At 44.7% G+C, this 19,763-nt stretch overlaps 1 protein-coding gene across 5 annotated transcripts; it reads right to left on the reverse strand.

The window, feature by feature from the left end:
- Positions 1–246: 246 nt before the first annotated feature.
- On the reverse strand, positions 247–19,704 carry LOC311032923 (uncharacterized protein). Of its 5 annotated transcripts, XM_084040020.1 has the most exons (48): positions 19,449–19,704; positions 18,706–18,787; positions 16,312–17,036; positions 15,703–15,871; positions 15,265–15,614; positions 14,546–14,671; positions 14,269–14,466; positions 13,967–14,110; positions 13,553–13,810; positions 13,223–13,403; positions 12,967–13,133; positions 12,703–12,846; positions 12,422–12,600; positions 12,117–12,289; positions 11,787–12,011; positions 11,574–11,683; positions 11,151–11,366; positions 10,862–10,967; positions 10,580–10,781; positions 10,318–10,465; positions 9,976–10,153; positions 9,687–9,864; positions 9,343–9,469; positions 9,141–9,260; positions 8,837–8,981; positions 8,637–8,749; positions 7,966–8,116; positions 7,629–7,871; positions 6,987–7,199; positions 6,681–6,862; positions 6,298–6,481; positions 6,022–6,164; positions 5,513–5,694; positions 5,142–5,401; positions 4,798–5,035; positions 4,522–4,705; positions 4,165–4,291; positions 3,945–4,031; positions 3,633–3,815; positions 3,268–3,536; positions 3,025–3,173; positions 2,790–2,874; positions 2,385–2,490; positions 2,023–2,154; positions 1,708–1,941; positions 1,451–1,613; positions 1,203–1,359; positions 247–1,123 (listed from the first exon to the last, which is right to left on the reverse strand). In XM_084040020.1, exons 3-48 carry the CDS (start codon positions 17,023–17,025, stop codon positions 710–712), a joined length of 8,757 nt encoding a protein of 2,918 aa, XP_083896146.1. In that variant the 5' UTR covers positions 17,026–17,036; positions 18,706–18,787; positions 19,449–19,704; the 3' UTR covers positions 247–709. The 5 variants fall into 5 exon arrangements, with proteins under 5 accessions (XP_083896146.1, XP_083896147.1, XP_083896145.1 ...); XM_084040021.1 differs by lacking the exons at positions 18,706–18,787; positions 19,449–19,704 and adding an exon at positions 17,923–17,973 and having other exon boundaries at positions 16,450–17,036; XM_084040019.1 differs by lacking the exons at positions 18,706–18,787; positions 19,449–19,704 and adding an exon at positions 17,923–17,973 and having other exon boundaries at positions 15,265–15,611.
- Positions 19,705–19,763: the final 59 nt, after the last annotated feature.

Consider the following 19,763-nt stretch of genomic DNA (forward strand, 5'->3'; position numbering starts at 1 on the left):
ACCTCTTGACGCATAAGAGGTAATGTAATTGTCAAAAATAAATATTTTGTTCAACATTGTAGTTTTCTGTCTGAGATTTGTGGTTATGGGTGACGTTATTAATTTTATTTAATGTAAATATTTAATATACTAGTAGGGAGTAGAGGCCGCCTCACCTTACTGTGTGGTGTGCTGAACTTAGTTTCTTAATTCTTTCTTTATTTCTTCTCAAACGTGAGTCAGGAGGCAGACAACATGAAGAATGTAGATCAGGTTCCAAATGTATTCAGATTATTGATTTTTTTTTTACAAAGTATCTGGTTTACAATTGAACTTAAAGTGTAAAACATTAGCTTTACATGACTGCTATATACACAATTAGGAACAATTTAAAAAGGCCCTGCGGCTCATAAAAACAGGGTCCACAATAATAAAGCATTCTTACGGGTTGTGATCCTGTAATCACCAGATTGGTCCGAAAATCAGGCAGTGAACGTTGGCAGGTATTGGTAACAATAATATGGACGTCGTACTGCTGACAAATACTGTTAAAAACACCAACTCCATTAAAATGAGTATTAAAAAGTGAAAAAAAAAAGAAATATTACAAAAATGTCTGCTTGACAAGGCAATTTCAAACAACTAAAATCAGTGCAATAGAATAAAATAAAGTTAAAAGAATAGACTTAGGTGCAGGTTGCTAGATCTATTCCCACAAACCTACAAAGGACTATACAAACAGATAGAGGGCCAGCTCTTTGGTGTGGAGATGCTGCGCCAGGTTCTGGATGCGACACAGACGGACGTTCTGGGCATCTCCTGCGCTGTACACTCGGAAAATGTGATAGCGCTCCTTCTCTTTCAGTGCAAAGTCCAGTTCATTGGCAGAGAGGTTGATGAACGACTTCTCCTTCTTTATAGTCGACTTCACCTCCACGTACACTGCCCGCTGCCCTCCCTCGGGTCCGAAGGTCAGCTTGAAGTCGTAGGGCTGTCCGCTCTCTCCGATCTGGTTGCACCACAGCACGTGTGCGGGTCGCCCCGCGTCCTCGCCGTCTCTCCAGCCGCACAGGAAGGAGTTGACCAGCTGCTCCCCCCACTCACCGATCACCGCCAAGTCCATCTGATCGTCAGACAACACCACCTAGGCAAGCATAGCGACATTTAGAAAACCTCGGCAACAGTCTGTGAGCAAAAACATCAGAAGGAGTGAATGTACTGACGGTGGTGGGTCTCTGGCAGGTGAGCTCCATGTCCTCCAGCGTCACATGTGGAGGCTGGTCTCTGTTCCAGTGAGTGAAGTCCAGGTTCAGAGGAGGACGCTGAGTTTCTGCAGCCCCCAGAAACATGCTGGGAAGCATCACGGCATCAGGGACGACGCTGATAACAAAGAAACACAATATATTTAGTCACAACGTTAGTTTCCTTCAGCTGTGCTTCAGATGTTTAGGGGTGAGGAGGAGAAGCCTACAGGATGTTTGCAGCAGGTTGGTCGCTGGCTGTCTCATTAGGTTGGTCGCTGGCTGTCTCGGCAGGTTGAGCAGATGAACCACTCTGTGCTGGTCTGGGACCTGGGGGGCCTTCCTCTCCATTCATATCTCTGTCGGACTTGGCGGTCTCTCTCTGCCTGCACTCTGTCAATGACAGACAAGACAAAAGGAAGATTTAACATCAATGTTTTCCAGGAAGTCCATGCAGTATGAGACTGAAGTGGATTAACTGTGTTACCCTGAGGTGGTCTTGTGTTTGTGTTCACACCAGCAGCTTCAGGCTGGTCTGCAGGTCTTCTGCTGCTCGTCAGCGGCTGCTTTCCCTCTAAACTGCTGCTGCTGGGAATCTTGGGGACGACGTGGCTGCTTCCGCTACGGGCGACATCCTTCTCTGGGTCTCTGTCTTTAGGACTGGCTGGAGGTGGCCACATCTTCATGACGGCGTCCACCACACCGTTATCCGCCTGACCTGCTGGTGAATACATTTAGCGGGGGAATGAGGAAATGCCGTTTTCCCACTGTGAAGAAAGGAAACACAGCCTCCTCACTGTACCTGTGCGACCTGCTCCTGAATTCAGTATCGAAGCCCGAGGAGGCCAGCAGACCAGCAGCTGTTCTCCATCCTCGTGTGCAGGGCGAGGAGGCTCCTCTGGGTGGCTGATGGAGGAGTAGCTCCTTGATGGCACTAAAGGGACAACATTTCAAGGAGTTAAACGTTTTAAAGCACCAACAATAAGCCTGGAATCCATGTCTGATTCATTTCATCAAAACTGGTATGCCTCTGGCAGGAGGTCGCCAGAAACCTCACGCCACAAAAACAGTTTCTTCCTCGTCTGCAACTGGCATCGCCATCCGGATTAGCTTCTCTTACTTTAAGAACAGTGAAGGCTAAGGTTGTGTTTGAGCGCCCCCTACCTCTCTCCAGTGGAATGATTGGTTTGGGGACCTCCCACAGCACCTCCTCACTGGGCAGATCTCCGATGTCCTCCTTGTCTAAGAATCTCTTCAGAGATCCTGGGTCCTGCACACACAAAACACTTAATGATCTAATCTTAATGTATATATAACATTTTTTTTAATCTATTAAAGTCTTTCTTAATCCATCCATTCATCTATTATCGCCACACAGAAGGCCCGACCCGTCCTGAACCCCTCCTGCTGTGAGGCATTAAAAAACCTGCAGCCCAGGGTTTTTTAATGCTTTCCAAAAATAGTGTGGATCGATTATTCAGTCTACAAAAAAATTAAAATACTATATAGGGAAAAGGTGGATCGACAGATATATCTAACCTTGTAAAATGTTGATGATAAATCACTTACACTGACGGAGGTTATGAGGCCACTCAGAAAATGCATCAGCTCCTTTCTGTGGCTGCTCTCTGTGCAGAACAGTTTCACCAGCTCCCTGAAACACAAGCAAGATAATGCACATAGAATGCATATGGGAGTGACGTGCTTAAAATGAGAAAACGCAGCTTAGTTTGTATCTGTCAACACTGTATATGTAATCACATTGAACTACCTTATTATAGAATTAATTAGTGGACACACAAACCTGCAGATGTCCAGGTTGGCTGAGACGTGATCTTTCTGGATGTAGAGCTCCTTCTCATCCTTCAGCAGACAGATAACATCCTGCACCTCCACCAACGGGTCCTCACTATTAGCAACATCCAGCTGGTAGCGGATGTACAGTTTACCCACCTGTAAACAGACACACAATGTTATTTCTTTCTCAATACAAAGACTTCCTATAGATGGGTAAAGCGATAAAACTTCTTCTCGGTTCTAAACTGACCTGAGCAAAGTAAAGTCGCTTGACTTTCTCTGCGATGTTGTTATCGATCAGCTCTGTGTAGACTTCGGCCAGCTCGTCGTGGTGGTACAGGAACCTCTGGATGTAGGGGATCACAGAGCGCACCATGGCCTGCATGGACGGACAGGGACGCAGGTTCTCAGTCTGAGACTCGGTCTGGACACACTCGGACAGATGACGGATTCCACAGATCTCCAGAAACAGAGATCGGTCCATCTCGTTGAAGGCAGGGACGGTGTTAGCTCGTTGACCTGGAAGCCAATTATACAAGAAGTCAGAACCTGACCTTTTATTTGTGTATCTTTGTTGCAGAACTCCTAAGTTGAATAGTAATCAATCAGACCTACCAGATTTTCCAGTCTGGCTCCTGTGAGCAGCCTTGTTCTCTGCTGCTCGCAGGTTGAGCAGACTGATCTTGTGATGTTTAAACATCTTCTCCATTTCTTTGTTGTCAGCGATCATAGGTTTGTGTGCCAGAGTCACCCACATGCTATCCTTGGTGGGGAACACCTTCTTATCAGACACCATACCTGAGGACGAAGCAGAGAGGACAACCAGGCTGAGCTCAAGGCCTTCCTGTGCTCCTCCTCCTCATCGACTGCTTTTTAAAACACGCTAATGAAGCATGGATTCAACATTAACGTGTACGCATAACTTACCTTTCAAGGTGGAGCAGTAGTTGGGATTGAGGTTGGACTGCGGGATGTTTTCCTGGTCACCAGTTACTTGAAGTTTACACTTTTCAGCTGTTGAAAATCAAAGATATAATATGATAGTCTATGTAAAGTCGTGGATCCCAGGGAGGATGTAAGAAATGAAGCTGTTGAGCAGAGAGATAATGAGTTGAGGTATGATCGACGCTCCAGGAAATGTCCTCACCAAGTGTTGCATAGAGTACCGACACGTCCTGCAGCACCTCAGCCGTTGGTATGGGCGATGACGAACAGATCAGTTCCAACAAATCCACATACTGCTTCATATTGGGACTGAGATCCACATTCAGCAGCTGCACATAAGAGATGTATGCATTGTGTACATCAGTAGGCAATTTAGTAAAACAAAGACAGCAGAGGAGCCTTCATGGTAAAAGTATTTGGAGACAGGTGACAGACAACAATACATTATCCAATCTAAGTAACTGACTGATCACTAAAGCCCACGTTCACCATGTGGGAGTCTTAGCGAGTTCATGCTACGTTGTTTTTAACAGTAACTCTTAATAATGATGTTGTTTACTCTGGTGAAGAAGGTCTTCATGCCGTCCAGCGGGCCGTAGAAAGGAGCCAGGACTTTGGGCTGCTGCACAGGGCTGTCTGCCGAGTGAGTCAGCTCTTTGTAGCGCTGGAACATCGCCGTCCGGTCGCTCCAGCACACCTCCTTCAGGTGGTAGAAACGTCCCGAACACCACCCGTCATTTCGTCTGGGGGGCAAAGGTTTGATTCGTGACCTCAGGTGACGAAATGGAGACATTAGGCTGATAAAGTGTGCCGAGAGGGCTGAGGACTAACTCACCTGTCGTACTCTATGAACACAGCAGGGTTATGCTGGAACAAGTCTTTCAGGGTGCTCGGGGGGCAGTGCGAGTGAAGAAAGTCGTAGACGTGGTGGATGTGCTCCACCGTGGAAGTGAAATTGGCCCCCTCCAACTCATCCTCAGGTCGTCTCTGCTCCTGGTCATCTGCTTCTGGTTTGACACACCACTCCTTCAGGTAGGCTATCAGAGCCTCCACTGAGACGCTTTGTCTCATTCCTGAAAAGGGGAAAAGATGGTGAATCACAGACCTAAAGAAAAGACCCTGCAGCAATGAAATCATAACCAATAATAATGATCTACGCCACAGTAGTCACATTTTTACCTAAAGCTCTGCTGAACTCGCAGGGGTCCATGTCCACATAAGAGACATGAGTAGCCAGCAGGCAGGTGACCTCAGGTGAGGTCAGGTACACAGAGTTTGGACGGAGGTACTTTCTCTCTTGCTTTTGTCCTTCCAGTGGGCGATACGCTGGCACCCATTCAAGACAACACAAGAAGTGTTTGAAGGAGGACTTGGTGCTTCTGATTGGATGTCCATCACTGTCCATCAGTTGAGCTGTGAGGTACTGAGAGTAGTGGTGTCTGGGAGAATGAGAAATTGGATAATGGACATTAGCTTTCTTTAAAATGGGAACATGTGCTCTCTTCAGAACATGACACGGGAGGAGGAATCTGGAAGTGAGGGTGTGTTACCCTGTATCCCAGTTTGTGGCCAGAAGCTCCAGCAAAGCCACTCTCTGCTGCAGGAGGAGGTGACCAGGCAGCTGAGCTGTGGCCAGGGCGTGGAACTCCTCACAGGGGTAGTCATCAAGCACAACGCCCCCCCCTGGATGTTGCTCCCACTTAGCACTTTCCTCTGACCAGGTACTGGAGGCCTGGGGGAGGAGAAAAACTCATCATCATTAGCAATTAATAAGAAGTATTAAAGTTAATTCTCAAGTATGTGCACCCGACAAATTACAGGAAGGCAGCAAAGGTCACACAGCTGATGCATTACTGTCAAAACAGGCTTCAGCTCCCATCAGCCACCTGCTGTTTCTGCTCACCCTCAAAGCAGCTATTGTCTCTCTAGTGTGTCATCCTTTAGTCATGCTGATTCACAGTAAGGTTTTAATGCAGCATCCTTCAGTTACATTGTGTTCTGCCTCTGGTGTGAAAGTGTAACAGTGTTTTTGCAGCAGTGAGTAGAGATTCCTTCTCACCAGGTCTTTGGCGGTGAGCGTTTGTCTCTCTTTGCGGATGATGAGACCGTCTCTGACTCCCAGGCTGCTGAACACTTCCCTCCATCCTGCTACATCGCCATCTGTCTGCACGTAGCAGGGACTCAGCAACACCCAATCACAGCCTGGTGAAGCAGGAAGAACACAGGATATAAATACACATGCAGAACGTTACACAGGCAAATGATATCAAACAGAATGGACTGCAGTGCAATGTTTGCTTTTTGAAATCAGTTAAAAAAATGTGTTTCTCCATACCAGGCAGTTTCTTTGGCAGGTTGATGTTGCCGTACTCTTCAGAGAAGTGCACCCTTTCATTGGCTGGGCACATCAGGCCCCTGCTGGTGAGGACAGGCACTGCAGTGTCCGAGTATTCCTGGCAGGAGGACGAATGCAGCTTGATGAAGACCAAGTAGCTCACCACCACCGCCTCGGACTTCAACTGTGGAGAGCGATGGGAAGGGAAAAGAAACAGGACATTAAAGTCAAATCCTTTGGGCGTTACTTTTTAAAAGCACAACACTTGCTCTGTTAATTAACATTTAAATTGTTTTGTTTTTACACCGTTTCAACACGAATGGCAGTGAGAAGTCAGAATTAGACTGGTCCTATAAGTTATTTCTGGTGATCCAGTATGATACCTTCCATTTGTTGTTCTGTATTGAAGGGTAGATGTGCTTCTCCAGTAGTTCCTGGGGCTCCAGCTCATGAACTCCGAGTCTTCTCAGCAGCTCCAGGATCTGCTGACGTTCCAGAGGCTCCACACAGCTCAGCAGAGAGGGGTGCACCACATTAACGTCCTGATACAGGGCAGACAGCGGGCCTAGGGAAAAGCCATGCGAGGAAAATATTAACACTTTAACAGCTTATGCAATGTTACAACATTGATTTCTGTCCAGAGTTGGATCCATTTTTTTTATACAGATTATATACTGAAGTGAAATTACCTGTCTGAGCTTCAGCTTTCTTTTTTTTGGTCTTGGCTTCCTCCATTGGAAAGAACACGCCTTCCCCATTTAGTGCCACCACACGTCCGTCAGCCAGGGGGATTATGGGTAGATCCTTGAGTGTTTGCAAGATGGATTCTGCCTCTCCGTACCCGTGCTCCAAAGCACGGAAGTTACAAACCAGCAGCTTGGCCACCTGACGCAGGCCGCCATCTAGAAAACAGTGGATATGAATGTGTACCCAATGAATGAAAACCAGTTAAGAGCATAAGAGTTGAAATAAATGATTTAAAGAAGAATACCTCCCTTATTTTCATCAAAACTTTTAACATTTATTAGTAAAAACAAGATTCATGATGATTTTAACATACCCAGCTATACCGAGGAGTTCAATAAAGAAGCAAATCTTAGCCAGGCATTTATTAGATGCCATAATTTGTGTTCATATATTACATAAGTGATATAACATGGCTTTAATAAGTGATGCAAAATATCCCCAGATCTTAGAATACCTGATGCTTTTATAAGAATGTAGAGTTTCTGTCGTTACTGGAAAAGGTTGATCTATTATACACGTTGCATTCTGTCAGCAGACTCATACAAGTCATTGTGCTTTGGCATCTTCGTCCCTCCCACACTCACCTGAATGGATGCCTTCCTTCAGCTCCTTGGCCATGGCTGTGGTTATCATGGCAACATCGGATCCCCGCAGGTTTCGGACTCCCAGGTGTTTGAGCAGTGAGGTTGATGGGGAAGGACCAAAACCCGGGTGGAGATAGGACAGAGACAGATGTCTTTCGAGCTCGTCTTGGCCGATCACGTCGCGGATCACGGCGTCCTCACAGACGGCCACTTGGGACGGCAGCTTGTACACGATTTTCCCATCTGGGAGATAAATATTTACATGGTTACATACGATCCTTTCAATGACTAGTAAAACTACGCTGAGTTCAAAGCATTTCTTGTACACAAGTAGTACCTGAGCTGAGAGTAGGCAGGAATGGTTTGCCCTTGAGCATTTGAATAATATGCCCGGCAACCGGCTTGAAGAAGTCCAGCACCTCATCAGGCAGCGGGATAAAAGGCAGGAAGTGGCAGAGGCCCTTCAGCCCCTTGAACTGTGGGTGAGCCTGGAATAAGGAGACAGACAGAAGCCAATGACTTATTTGTGATATCAGTTGTTATTTATGGATTATTTTAAACATACTAGAGTTTAAGTCTTAATAGATGTTATCTATAAAGATGTCATACATTTGCAATGTTACTCGTATGATTTTAATTTGAAACATCTGCAGGAGTTCAATTAATGAAAACAGCGGCTTTCCTCGACCAAAGACATTCTTGTTCAACTTACACTTGATTTGATCAACAGATCTGAGTTTCTCCACAAAGAATCACACAAAAGCACAAGTTTGAATCATCTATTTACCAGAGATGACTTCAAAAATATTTCAGAATGAAAAAACATAATGAATAAACTACGGATATGAGTCGAAATATAGTCGACTAATAGACAACAGAGATTTTAGTCCAGAGATTATATTTGACAAATAGACTACAGAGGTCTTAGTCGACAGATTATTCGTGACTAATGGACTTCAGGGATCTTTAATCAATTCAATCCAATTTTGGTGCCGGATGCAATCTTACAGTGAAGACATCCATGGCCTGGAGGAAGAGTTGTGGTATCTCAGATCGAAGCCATTGGTTCCAGTAGCTGTCTCTGTCCACATCTTCTCGGGAGGAAGGGATGTCAAAGTCACCTGAAGAAGAAGAAGAGCATTTCTTTATACCTACATCAACAGAATGCTGATGAATGGATAGCTCTATAACCCTAAACTCCTTCTCACCTTGGATGATGAAGCGGAAGCCAAAACTGCGGAGGGGCAGGTAAGCAAACACAGGTTGTGTCTGTGGCTGCCACGCAGTTTGTGTCATGTTGCTGTCCAGCTGGAAAGCCAAGGCCAGCTCAGTGGACTCCACATCCTCTCTGATCTGAAGGAGGAACACACAAGCTGACTTCTTACACGCATGGATACTGGTGCCGTTCAAATAGCGGAAAATGGAGCACACGATTTCTCATTTCTTCTCTTAGATACCATAGATACCAAAGATCATTCAACATAAGATGTGACGCTGACGATCGAGTCTTACCTTCTCGGGCGTCACTGTAGTTTTGACAACTAGCCAGCGCTCAGTGCCGTCGGTGTGCTCGACCTCTAACACATTGTGACTCAGGTCCTTTCGAGTCATTGTCACCAGACGCTTCTCACTCTGCAGGGAGAAAGAGGGTCGTTTCTCATGGCACGCATTAAGATTAAAACAATGACACAAACTATGTCAGTGCCAGAGCTACCTGACTGAAGATGGAAATGGAGCGCAGGCGGTGCAGGAAGAGAAGCAGGGAGGGGTGCACGTCATGAAACAGGTTTCTGGTCTGGAGGCTCTCAGAGCGCAGAGGGAGGCAGATCTTGGTGGTCCAGCTGATAAGAGAACAAATGCAGTTAAGGTCGTTGGATAAATACATTTCTGTTTCTTCTTCTAATCACCCAGAACATCTGGTATAACATACTTAATGGGACGATTAAGTGTTCCCTTAATGTAATGTAATCACATCTGCACTCTGCTAATGTTACATAGAGTTGGAATTGGCCAACATCGTTGCTGTATACCCCTCTGACACGCTCTCAATCATCTCACCTGTTTGGATTGATGTCCTTCAGCTGGGTATCAAAAGGCCTCCCATCTTCAGTCCAGTGGGGCAGGATGTACCCCATGGGGCCGGAGGTCTTGTCAAAGCGCAAGTGGAAGCCATTGGAGTGAATCTCAGGGCAGTCTGTGACTTTAAACACTGACTTGAAGCCAATGCCCTTTTGACCTATGATGAGAAGAGCAAACATTTTGGTCAACACAGCAGACAAACAATGCAGATGAGTGACATCAAAATGTCTTTTATGGATTAACATGTGTGTTTTCTGAACATGCTTACCTATGTATCCATACTTGTGTTTGCCCTTGGTGCTGCGACCGACATCACAGATGGCCCTGATGTTCTTCTCCTGGAAGCCGGTCTCATTGTTGAGAATGGTGATGTTGTCACTCTCCACCACAAAGGCCAGAGCTGGAACGACACCAGCCTCTGATGGGTAACTGTTGTCGTCAGCATTCTGGAAAATGGAAGTAGAACCATAAATTAAAATTCAACTAGAAGTCATCTTTACAGAATATGAATCACACCTGATCATAACATCAAGAAGGTAATACCAGAGGATGATGATTCCTTTAACATATATATCTCTATCTTTAAGGGTGTAAGTATTAGAGAATCCACCTGAATGAGTTCCAGGACAAAGTGTGTGTCTTTGCTGTAGAGTTCGGTGGACAGTCGGTCTAAACTGCGGCCCAGTCTTTCCTGGTGGACCTTCATTAAATTCTGGCCTTCAGCTGGCAATTCCACACCAACACCAAACTCACTCTTCCTGTGGAAAAAAAAAAAGAAGAAAGGAAAGATCATCAATACCTTTAAGGACCCATATCATAATACTTTAGTGGACACTGCATAGGTCATAATAAAGAGTGGTATGAGAACAAACCTGATGTCTTCAATGATGGCTTTTTGGAGATCAGATGTGGTCATTGACTGGCAGCTGGAATCAGACATTTCTGACTGTTCCTCATCCTGGCCTCCTTCAGCTTCACTGTCCACGTCTGACGTCTCTCCTCCAGGCAGGGAGGCCAACTCATACAGCTCCTCTTCATCCTCCTCCTCGACCACTACGTCGTCCTTGCCGTTAACTAGAAGAACACATTTAGCAACTGAAAGATGGAAAGGGAATTTGGACGATCCTATTCGGTATGAAATAAAAAGAATTCACCTTGTTGTCGGCTCTGGTTGAAGTCCATTGTGTTTTCCTCAAGATACTCATCTTCATTCATATCCACGCCTGACAGACTGCTGCTCTCAGAATCCACCAGATGAGACTGAAGGCAAGGAAGAGAAGAAAAGCAAATTAGAAGTTAAGATAAAGATATTAACGCATCAGGTTGATATTAAACACAGTGTGAAGAAGGGGCATGCTGATTTACATTTCAAAACTCAAAATATGACCCTTTAAACCAACATAAGTATATGCATTTCCTCTATTATTTTTCTTGTCTCCTGACCTTGGTATGCACCACAGCTTCTGTGTGTGTGTTGTAGTCTTGGCTCTGTGGTGGGTTCAGCTTCTTGTGGTAGTCTTTGACCCAGTCTGTGATGCCCAAGAGGATCCCCAGGCGATGCAGACAGTTCATTTGCCTCGGGTCGGACTGGGCCACAGTGATCAGGACTTGTTTAGTCCTGGCCTGGCCCAGGACACGGGAGAAAGGCTCCAGAAACACCTGGAAGTTACAAAAGAAATTCTTCAATATACCTTCTGGTTCGTGTGTGAGCATTAACTGTGGTAAATCGTAATATTTATGTTTATGACTTTGAATTAAACAATCTATACTAATGTAGTGCTTGCATGTTCTTGTTAAGGCAAGAAAAAAACTAAACCAGCGGCGGCTGGTCACTAGAGGGCGCTAGGGCAATGCAGAGTGACTGACCTGCTTCATAAGAACCTGGCAGGTTCTCGTGGGGATTCGTGTCAGACATGCCAAGAGGAAGTTGGCCACCCTGCTGTAACACGACACATCGTCTTCAAACTGGGACAAATCTAAAGAACACAAGCCTTATTTTAGTAATAGAAACAGTCTCTCTCCATATGAAATACAATAAGTATTTCCCTGCTTGAATCATCAGCCCCGGTGCATCCCGACCTTCTTTAGCAACAGCTGCTGCCAGGGAGCTCTCCAGGTGATTGGCCAGCAGGGCTATGGGAGCATTGACGATCCCGTCAGCTACTACCATGGACACAAGGTGGCCGGCTGTGCCGATGGGGTCGAGGGTCATGGCAGCGCGGGCGAAGTGCTTGTCTCCTGTGTGCGTGGTGATCCTGAGGAGCAAACCTGGTGTCACCTCCAGCGCTGCCAGGCCTGTATTACCTGTGTTGGGAAATACATCAAATCTCATACAATGTTTGTGAAACACAGAATTAAACAGGCGTAGTACATTTATCTAGAATGATCGAGCCATACACAAACTCCTACCTGCATTTCTTTCGATGAACTCTCTGAGGGGGCCATGAAGGGGTTTGAAGATCATCTCCCATTGGCTCCACTCAGTAAGATCCTCCAGCAGAGGGCAGGAGATCAAGCTGGCCAGAGCCTGGGCCTTGGTCATCTCCCCGAGGCGCCCCACTACCTCACGCCCACCGTCAGCACTGTTCACACAAATGTCCATCGCTCAGAAACAAACACAAGTGGGCGTTTGCGTGTCATAATGGAGGCGTATGTTTCTATATCTAGAGGGAAGCAACAAGCAGGGACTGTCTGTCTGATAATACACCACTAACCTCGACTTGCTATGTTTGGCCAACAGGGCTGCCTCGTAGAAGACCTGGCTCTGTCCTCCTCCAGCCAGCCCTCTCTGGCGTTGGACCAGGCCGGCGAGCATTTGCAGAGTGCCGTAGCCTAGGTCCCGACTGTCCCGGACCCTGTAGTGGGATGTGAGTGCTAACTCAATGTGGGAGAGCTGGGGAAAGGAAGGTGACAGTCAGTGTTCCTGTCAACGGCTAAAACATTTATTCTACAGGGAAACAGAAAAAAATAGATATGTTTTTTTTAAATGACTCACTTCATCCGGATCGCTGGACGTTATGTCGCCACACTGTGTGATGAACTCAAACATGTCTTGTCTGGTGGGTTTGAAACCACCGGGAGCAGGTCCCATGCTGGCCCTAGCCAGACTCAAAGTGGATCCAAGTGTGTCCTCCAGTATCTGCACACAACCACGGAAAACAGGATCAACTTGTATCTCTTCACTGAGGTGGAACGCCGTAGATCTATATATTATAGCGTTAAATTTCACACAAGCCCTAGGTCTAAAATAAACTTGTACCTGAATGTGTTTAACCAGGAACTCCAGAAAGTTGCCCTGCTCCAACGAGAGGAAATCTTTGACTTTGAAGTGTTTGGTCAACTTCCTCTCCAAAGAGGCAATGTTGGCCAAAGTGATGGCTGTGCTCTGAGAGGAGAGGCTGTCTTTAAGGAACTGCTTCACTTTGGCTGAGAGACACAGGGAAGAAGTGTCACGGATCCACATGGACCAGATACATATTCTATGTGTTGGCAGAACCTATATTCTGCATTAATACCTTCACTTGGCAGGGATGTGGTGGCCTTGTCCTCGCGTTTAGTTTGTTCTGTGCTGCTGGGCGTCTCATTTTTGGGCACCAGATCGTGTGGGACGGCCAGGGAGCCTCCACAGATGGCCAGCTGAAACAGAGCCGTTGCCAGCCTGTTACCTGACACCTGCAGCAGGAAGTTCTGGATGCTCTGGATGGGACATTAAACAAAGGCCCGTCATGGTAATCATCCACAGGACATCCTAACTTTAAGTGAGGACAAGGTGTTCTCTGGCGTGGCTCTAGTTGCCATAAAATCGAATTATTGAAAAAATAGAATGAATAGAATATAGAATTCACCTTGGCCATCCTGGGATTGAACACCCCGTCTGCGTTTTCGAAGACTGCCAGCGCCACCTCGGATGCAGTCATGGAAGCGTACTTCTTCCTGAGGTCGCTGCTGCCCGTGGACAAGGAACCTGGTCCTTGCACTGGTGCCATCATGTTCTTCTTTATCTTCCTCAGCCGGTCGTGGATCTCCTCCTGCACCTCTTGCTGGATGACCTCCCGGGCGTCCTCCAAGAGGGAGTGCTCACATCGACTCACCTTGATTAAAGTCTGAAGGGGTATGGAGAAAAGACTTAGATGCAAACAAGCCATGTGCTTAGGTTGACTCCCCACCTTTAAAACTTAAAATGTGTTGTGAACTTCATTAAGGAATAACTCCAGCAGCGACTCCATATCGGACCACGGGTGTAAAGTCATGTCTCTCACCGCTATGGGAAGCCCGATGCTGTGTATCCTGACACCCAGCTCGTAGGGGGATTCACAGTTGTAGTGGTCAGTCAGATACTTCATAAACTCAGCCAGGTCTACTTTGGGCTTTTGATGATTCTGCCTCCTAAAAATGCGAAGTTGCTAAACAAAGGAAACAGAGAAGACACATTCAAGCATTTTCCAAAAGAAAACGTGTAATCAAAGTAGTCCAAACACAATAATATGTCATATAATATGTTAGTTGCTGAATGTTTAGTATCAGTGTCGTCAAATAAATCACTAAGTCATCGGAATCCTACCTTTAAGATGTCGACTGTCTCAATCTGGTGGATATCGTCGTCCTTGGTGTTACTGTCGATCTTGAACATGCGGTGGACGAGGGGCAGTTTGCAGAGCGGCCCCAGGTTCAGCTCTTCATAGCGCTTCTTGTGCTTCAGGCCAGCCAGAGACTGGCCCAGCTCATAAAGGGTACAGATGGATGACACTGCTTCACTAGACTGGCAGCGAGAGAGAAAAAGACTTAAAAGCCACCAAACATACAGATTAACAAGTATCAGCAAATTCATATGTGCCAACCTCTATGAACATGTTGATCTCTCTCAAGGTGTACTGGAGGTCTTTTAAAGCTGGAATCATCCAGGTCTGTATTCTTCCTGCATTCAAAGAGGGAATCTGCAGCAGCCTGCACACCCTGGATATCACCTGGAAACAGGAGAGGAAGGAACTGATGGGACAACGAGGACATGAGACCCTGGATGTGTGGCAGCCCTGTGGTTTCCGTATGTGCCTGGTTTCCCTGTATTTGATTGGTTGGTTTGTGTTTACTTTAGACATTTGTTCACATTACGATGAGTTTAGGTTAGCAGCTACAGCTTCCACACATCCAACTGCTCCTGAATGAGCAGGGCATAACAATGGATACCACTATTGTTTGTCTGCCAAATAAACCATAAATAAATTGCAAAAAGCTGTAGTTTAACGGGGAGAAACACGTTGAAACCATTTATTGTCCAAGTGGAGCAACTTCCTTTCTTGCCAGGTAACCAGCAAAAACATCAGGATCCACCTCACCTGGCAAGATACTTCCAGTGTAAAATGAATGTTAAGAGCACAACTTTACCCTCAAGTTACTGTATGAATGCAGCAGAAGTCATGTAAAGTGTTGATAAATACATTTTTTGTTTACCTATGGACGGACACTATTCACCCCTACTTCTAGAGCTTATGCTAAGCTAAGCTAATGGCCTGCTTCATCATATCTATCATATTGAATAATGTATCCTCTTCCTCCTCACCTTCTCTTTGGTGACCAGCTCTCCCTCTGCAGAAAGGTCCCGTATCACATCTTCCGTCAGAGTGTTGACGTAATCCTGATCCAGGACTCTGGACTTCCTTCCTGTGAACTCTTCATCCCCCATAGCCTCCACTGCCCTCATATCAGCTCCATGAACCTCTCTTAGCTGGGCATGGTAACCATCTCTAAAGACGGCAGCACTGCCATGTTTAACATCTCTGATTTTGTTCTTCTTCTCTTTGGTCGAGCTCAGACCTGCCCCCAGCACCGGAAAGTCAGCGTCAGACAGTAAGCTGGACGGAACGGCCGGTTGCGGGTTTTCTTCTTTATGCTCCCTCTCGTCCTTTGCTACTGTGGAAGGATATGGCAACACATTTGTTTTGGATACATGATAATCTTTGTGTTATGCATGAAAGTGAGTGTTGTCGTGATTGTCTACCTGTAGTCTTTAAATGTGCTTTTGGTTCAGATTGAGCGGGACCAGAGGCTCCAATGCTGTCATACATAGACATGTACTGTTTGATAGGGAGCTGTTCACCAAACTGCAGGTTATAGCAGGACTGGAGCTGCTCCATGGATGGGTTACTCAGCTGGGACTTGCTTATCACCTGGAAATCATCAACAAATGGTTTGTACACAGTAAAATGCAATGTAAGGGCCAACATCTAAACACAAACTACAACTACTATCAACTAGTTAGCTTAATGCATTTGTTTAATTCATTTGTGAACCCTTATTAGTTGATTAACATAGAAAATATCTAGATTTGATATCATAACTTCAACTCTTCAATTACATTGTGAATATACCTCAATATGCCAAAAATCCACCAAAAAGGATTACAAATGCAAATCTGTAATCTTACATATTCCTACATTAATACTTACTATTAAAAGCACCAAAATGTGTATTAAACTGCAACTGAAAATAGTCCCCATTATAGTAATACTTTCCTTCAGTAAAGGTGCATTGGTTTATGTCAACTTTTGTATCAATTAACATGTTTGATTAGGCATGCACTCTCTGTTTATTGGTCTTCATAACTGACCTCTATGACCCTCTGGTACAGCTGCGGTTGGGTCAATGTCTCGGCTGGCTTGGATGCAGTAACGAGTGGGTTAACAGGAAGAGAGTGAGTGGATGACAGAGAGGCAGTAGAAGGCACACAATGAGGGCTTCCATTCACCTGAGCACTACTCTCCCCAAAAGTAGTTCTCGGTGGCGTTGCAGGCCTACAGTCCTTTGTGGCGTTTGCTGGCTTACCAGAAACTAGATGCTTTTGAGGCTGGTGGGTCTTATGGAAGACCACGTTCCCCCTTAGAACCAGATCTCCTTTCAAAGATTCTAACAGGCAGGACATGTTATCGAAGCCCAAAGAGGCTAAGGCCAGGTTGTGGCGGTATTTCTGGCTGTAGAATACAGCCAGCCTCTGCAGAGGAATCCCATCTGGGTGTTCTGCCATCATGGCCACAATATTTTTCAGAACCTTCTCATTATTCTTGCTGTCTTCTGTAGTTTTTGCTGAAGCCTCAGCTCCAGCTTGGGTGAAGCTATCCCTGTGATGGTCCTTGTGAAACACCAGTTCCCCCTCTATAACCAGATCCTTGCCCATGGAGGCTACCAGGTTCGCCATGGAGTTGAAGCCCAGGGAAGATAAAGTCAGGTTCTTGCGGTACGTCTGGCCGTAGGTCACAGCCAGCTTTTTAAGGGGGATCCCAGCTGGGTGCTCCTTTAGCATGGCCACTATATTTTTCTTCTCCATTTTGAGTGATGCTATCAAAAGGAAAAACAACCGTCAGTGACAAATACACACTGAGGGTCACGATGCATCTCTATTTTGGTATTTATATAATGAGAATTTTTCAAACTAATACCTATTTGTATGATACCATTGATGTGGTACATTAGTTATATAAACTGTAAAAGAAATATAAAATAATAATCGATTATAGACTTTCCTGCATCAATGCAGAATCGTTCAACAAAGCATCGCGATGCATCATAGAATCGATTATTTCTCCCACCTCTAATATAAAGATATACACACACACTATATATATATATATATATATATATATATATATATATATATATATATATATATATATATATATATATATATATATATATAAACTAGCAAAGTCTCCTTAAGTAGATGTTAAACTACTGACGATAGACTTGCACTAATAATTTGATTTGTCAGTTTTGATACTTAATGCTATTAACACACTCAAAACTCAGCATGAGCAAATATTCTTGTCAATAATTACACTAACATTGCAATAGCGCATTGCGCAGTGCTCCAATCACCTATTCCTTCAGTTACATCAGATGGTCAAGGTCCCTATTTAAATCCAGGAAGCCGACAGAATATAGTGGTAAGTCATGTTTCTCTTGCAACAGAGGCACACCCAATAAGTTTGTTTATGACTAGCCAGCTGACAGACTTGAAAAAGTACCATAGAGTGGAAAAAGGTTTACACTTCTCAGCACCAACAATGATCCTACCCCAGCTGGTCAAAAATAATACTGTCAAATGAAAAATATAAAAATGCCATGCTGCTATTTAGCCTGCAGATAACATTCCCAACATATAGAAAGGCACACAGATAAAATTACAAAGTTGCATGAAAAGTGAGAGAGATTGGTTCAATCTTACCTACGATCCGTGGTTCATCTCTCATGAAGCTGAGCTATACTGAGTATAAACCAGCCAACCAACCGTCCTGTTATATCAGAGAAACTCCCCTCCCCTCCCTCCCTCCTCCTCTTTTCATTCTGAGCCAAGCTACAGAGAAACGAAACTGAAAGTTACCGAGAGGCTCATTCAAGCCTATGGCTCATCCTGATGGACAGCCACACTTTCATGTTTCCTGAAATGGCTCGACCTCATCTCACAAGCAAATCGATACAGAAGCAGCTGGTGTTGCAGTAGAGAGTACGGTCGATCAATTTGTCTGAGGCCCCAATTAATTTCAGTCTGTTTTCAGGTTCAAAGCACATCTGCAGATTATTACACTAATGTAATGATATATATATAATGGTGGTCAATAGATAACATGGAAATTATAGTAATAATAATAGGTCAGTAAGTCAAAGTGACATCACAACTGAACGATAAACAAGAGAAGCAGAGAAGTGATGTGACAGAAAATAAACAGACTTTGAGTTTCACATTCCTGGCCTGGCCCAGCTGACGAACCTCAGCTGTGTAATAAACCACAACATAGTACGCCCAATTATGGTGTCACAAAAATGAGGAAATGAAACTTTGGCACTTTAAACTCTTGAATTGAACTGTATGGATATTTACATCAATGCTTCAAGAACAACAGGGAAATATTTGCAAGTCAGAGCCCACTGAAAACAGCTGTGCATTTAAGAAGAAAAAAAACCTAACAGGATTAAGGTTAGTAGTGAAAGCAAGCACAAAATAACATACCTTTTATGGGTCAGTTTGTGACTATGTGGTCAGTCTGACATAGCTTCTCTCTGTAGCTTCCAACATCAGCTGATGGAGGACACTTATATGACAGAACAGTGATGGTAACGTTACAAACAGCAGAAAAACAACAGGGCATTATGGGTTATTTATCTTTGCACAGTCAAACATTAGAGTTCAATAATACATTTAACCTACATTTGAACGGTGACCTCCTGACACACATTAACAATACACGGTGATAGTAAACACAGCTAACAAGAAGAGTAACTGTGCCCAGGAGATAATTTGTCTGTGCTGAGTGCAAACCAATGAGTCAAAAGGTCACATGGTTCACTAATATGTTGACCCAGTGACACACAGAGAAATGTCCAACAGCCTGCCGTCTCCCTGGTAACCTGTAGGAAAGACGCTCGCATTTATCTAATGCATTTAACGTTAGCTGTAAACAACATTAAACGTTAAGAACAATGGTACTTATAAGTATTCAAAAAACATGTCTTATCATTCATTAATAACTAACTAATAATAGGACATATATAACGTTACGCTGATATATTAAACAAAACGAGGAGGGGAAGTTGACCGTGTCTTCCATCTTCCTCGCCAGAAAGCCAGAAAAACGTAGTTACTGTTTAACCAAATAAGTTGAATTTACGCTATTTTGTGAGCAATACTTTAAAGCCCAGCAGCAACACCAACGTTACCTAAAATAACGGCTGGCTGAGTGAGTCTCTAGCTACCTGTTATCGTGCCAGACACTTGTCCCAACGTATCTTCGCTCGCCTCTCTTTGCGGAAGTAAAGGAAATAACCATGGGAACGCTTTCTTTAGCTAGCAGATCGGCTAGCTAGCAACGGTTGCCAAACAATATTAAAAGCAAAAATGTGATGTGACTCGAAAACAATAACTGTTATTGGCGCTTCGGAATATTTAAACCGCTGCATTCGAGTCCACACGACTCGAAATTAAGGATAAACCGCTCGTAATTCTCACATTGTCTTATTGTGTTAGCCTGCTACTTAGCAAGCCTTATGCTGCATTCAAGTACTATGACA

Source organism: Eutrigla gurnardus, assembly GCF_963514095.1.
Source record: "Eutrigla gurnardus genome assembly, chromosome: 22".
In the NCBI taxonomy this organism is placed as follows: domain Eukaryota; kingdom Metazoa; phylum Chordata; class Actinopteri; order Perciformes; family Triglidae; genus Eutrigla; species Eutrigla gurnardus.

Bases quoted from the DNA above. Each gene is read 5' to 3' on its own strand.
- LOC311032923 (XM_084040017.1), bottom strand. From the start codon at position 17,947: ATGAGAGATGAACCACGGATCGTAG. The intron at 12,847-12,966 runs GTACAAGTTTAT...GGTTGTGTGCAG, and splicing joins TCCTGGTTAAACACATTCAG to ATACTGGAGGACACACTTGG. The intron at 3,816-3,944 runs GTAAGTTATGCG...CTTCGTCCTCAG, and splicing joins CTACTGCTCCACCTTGAAAG to GTATGGTGTCTGATAAGAAG.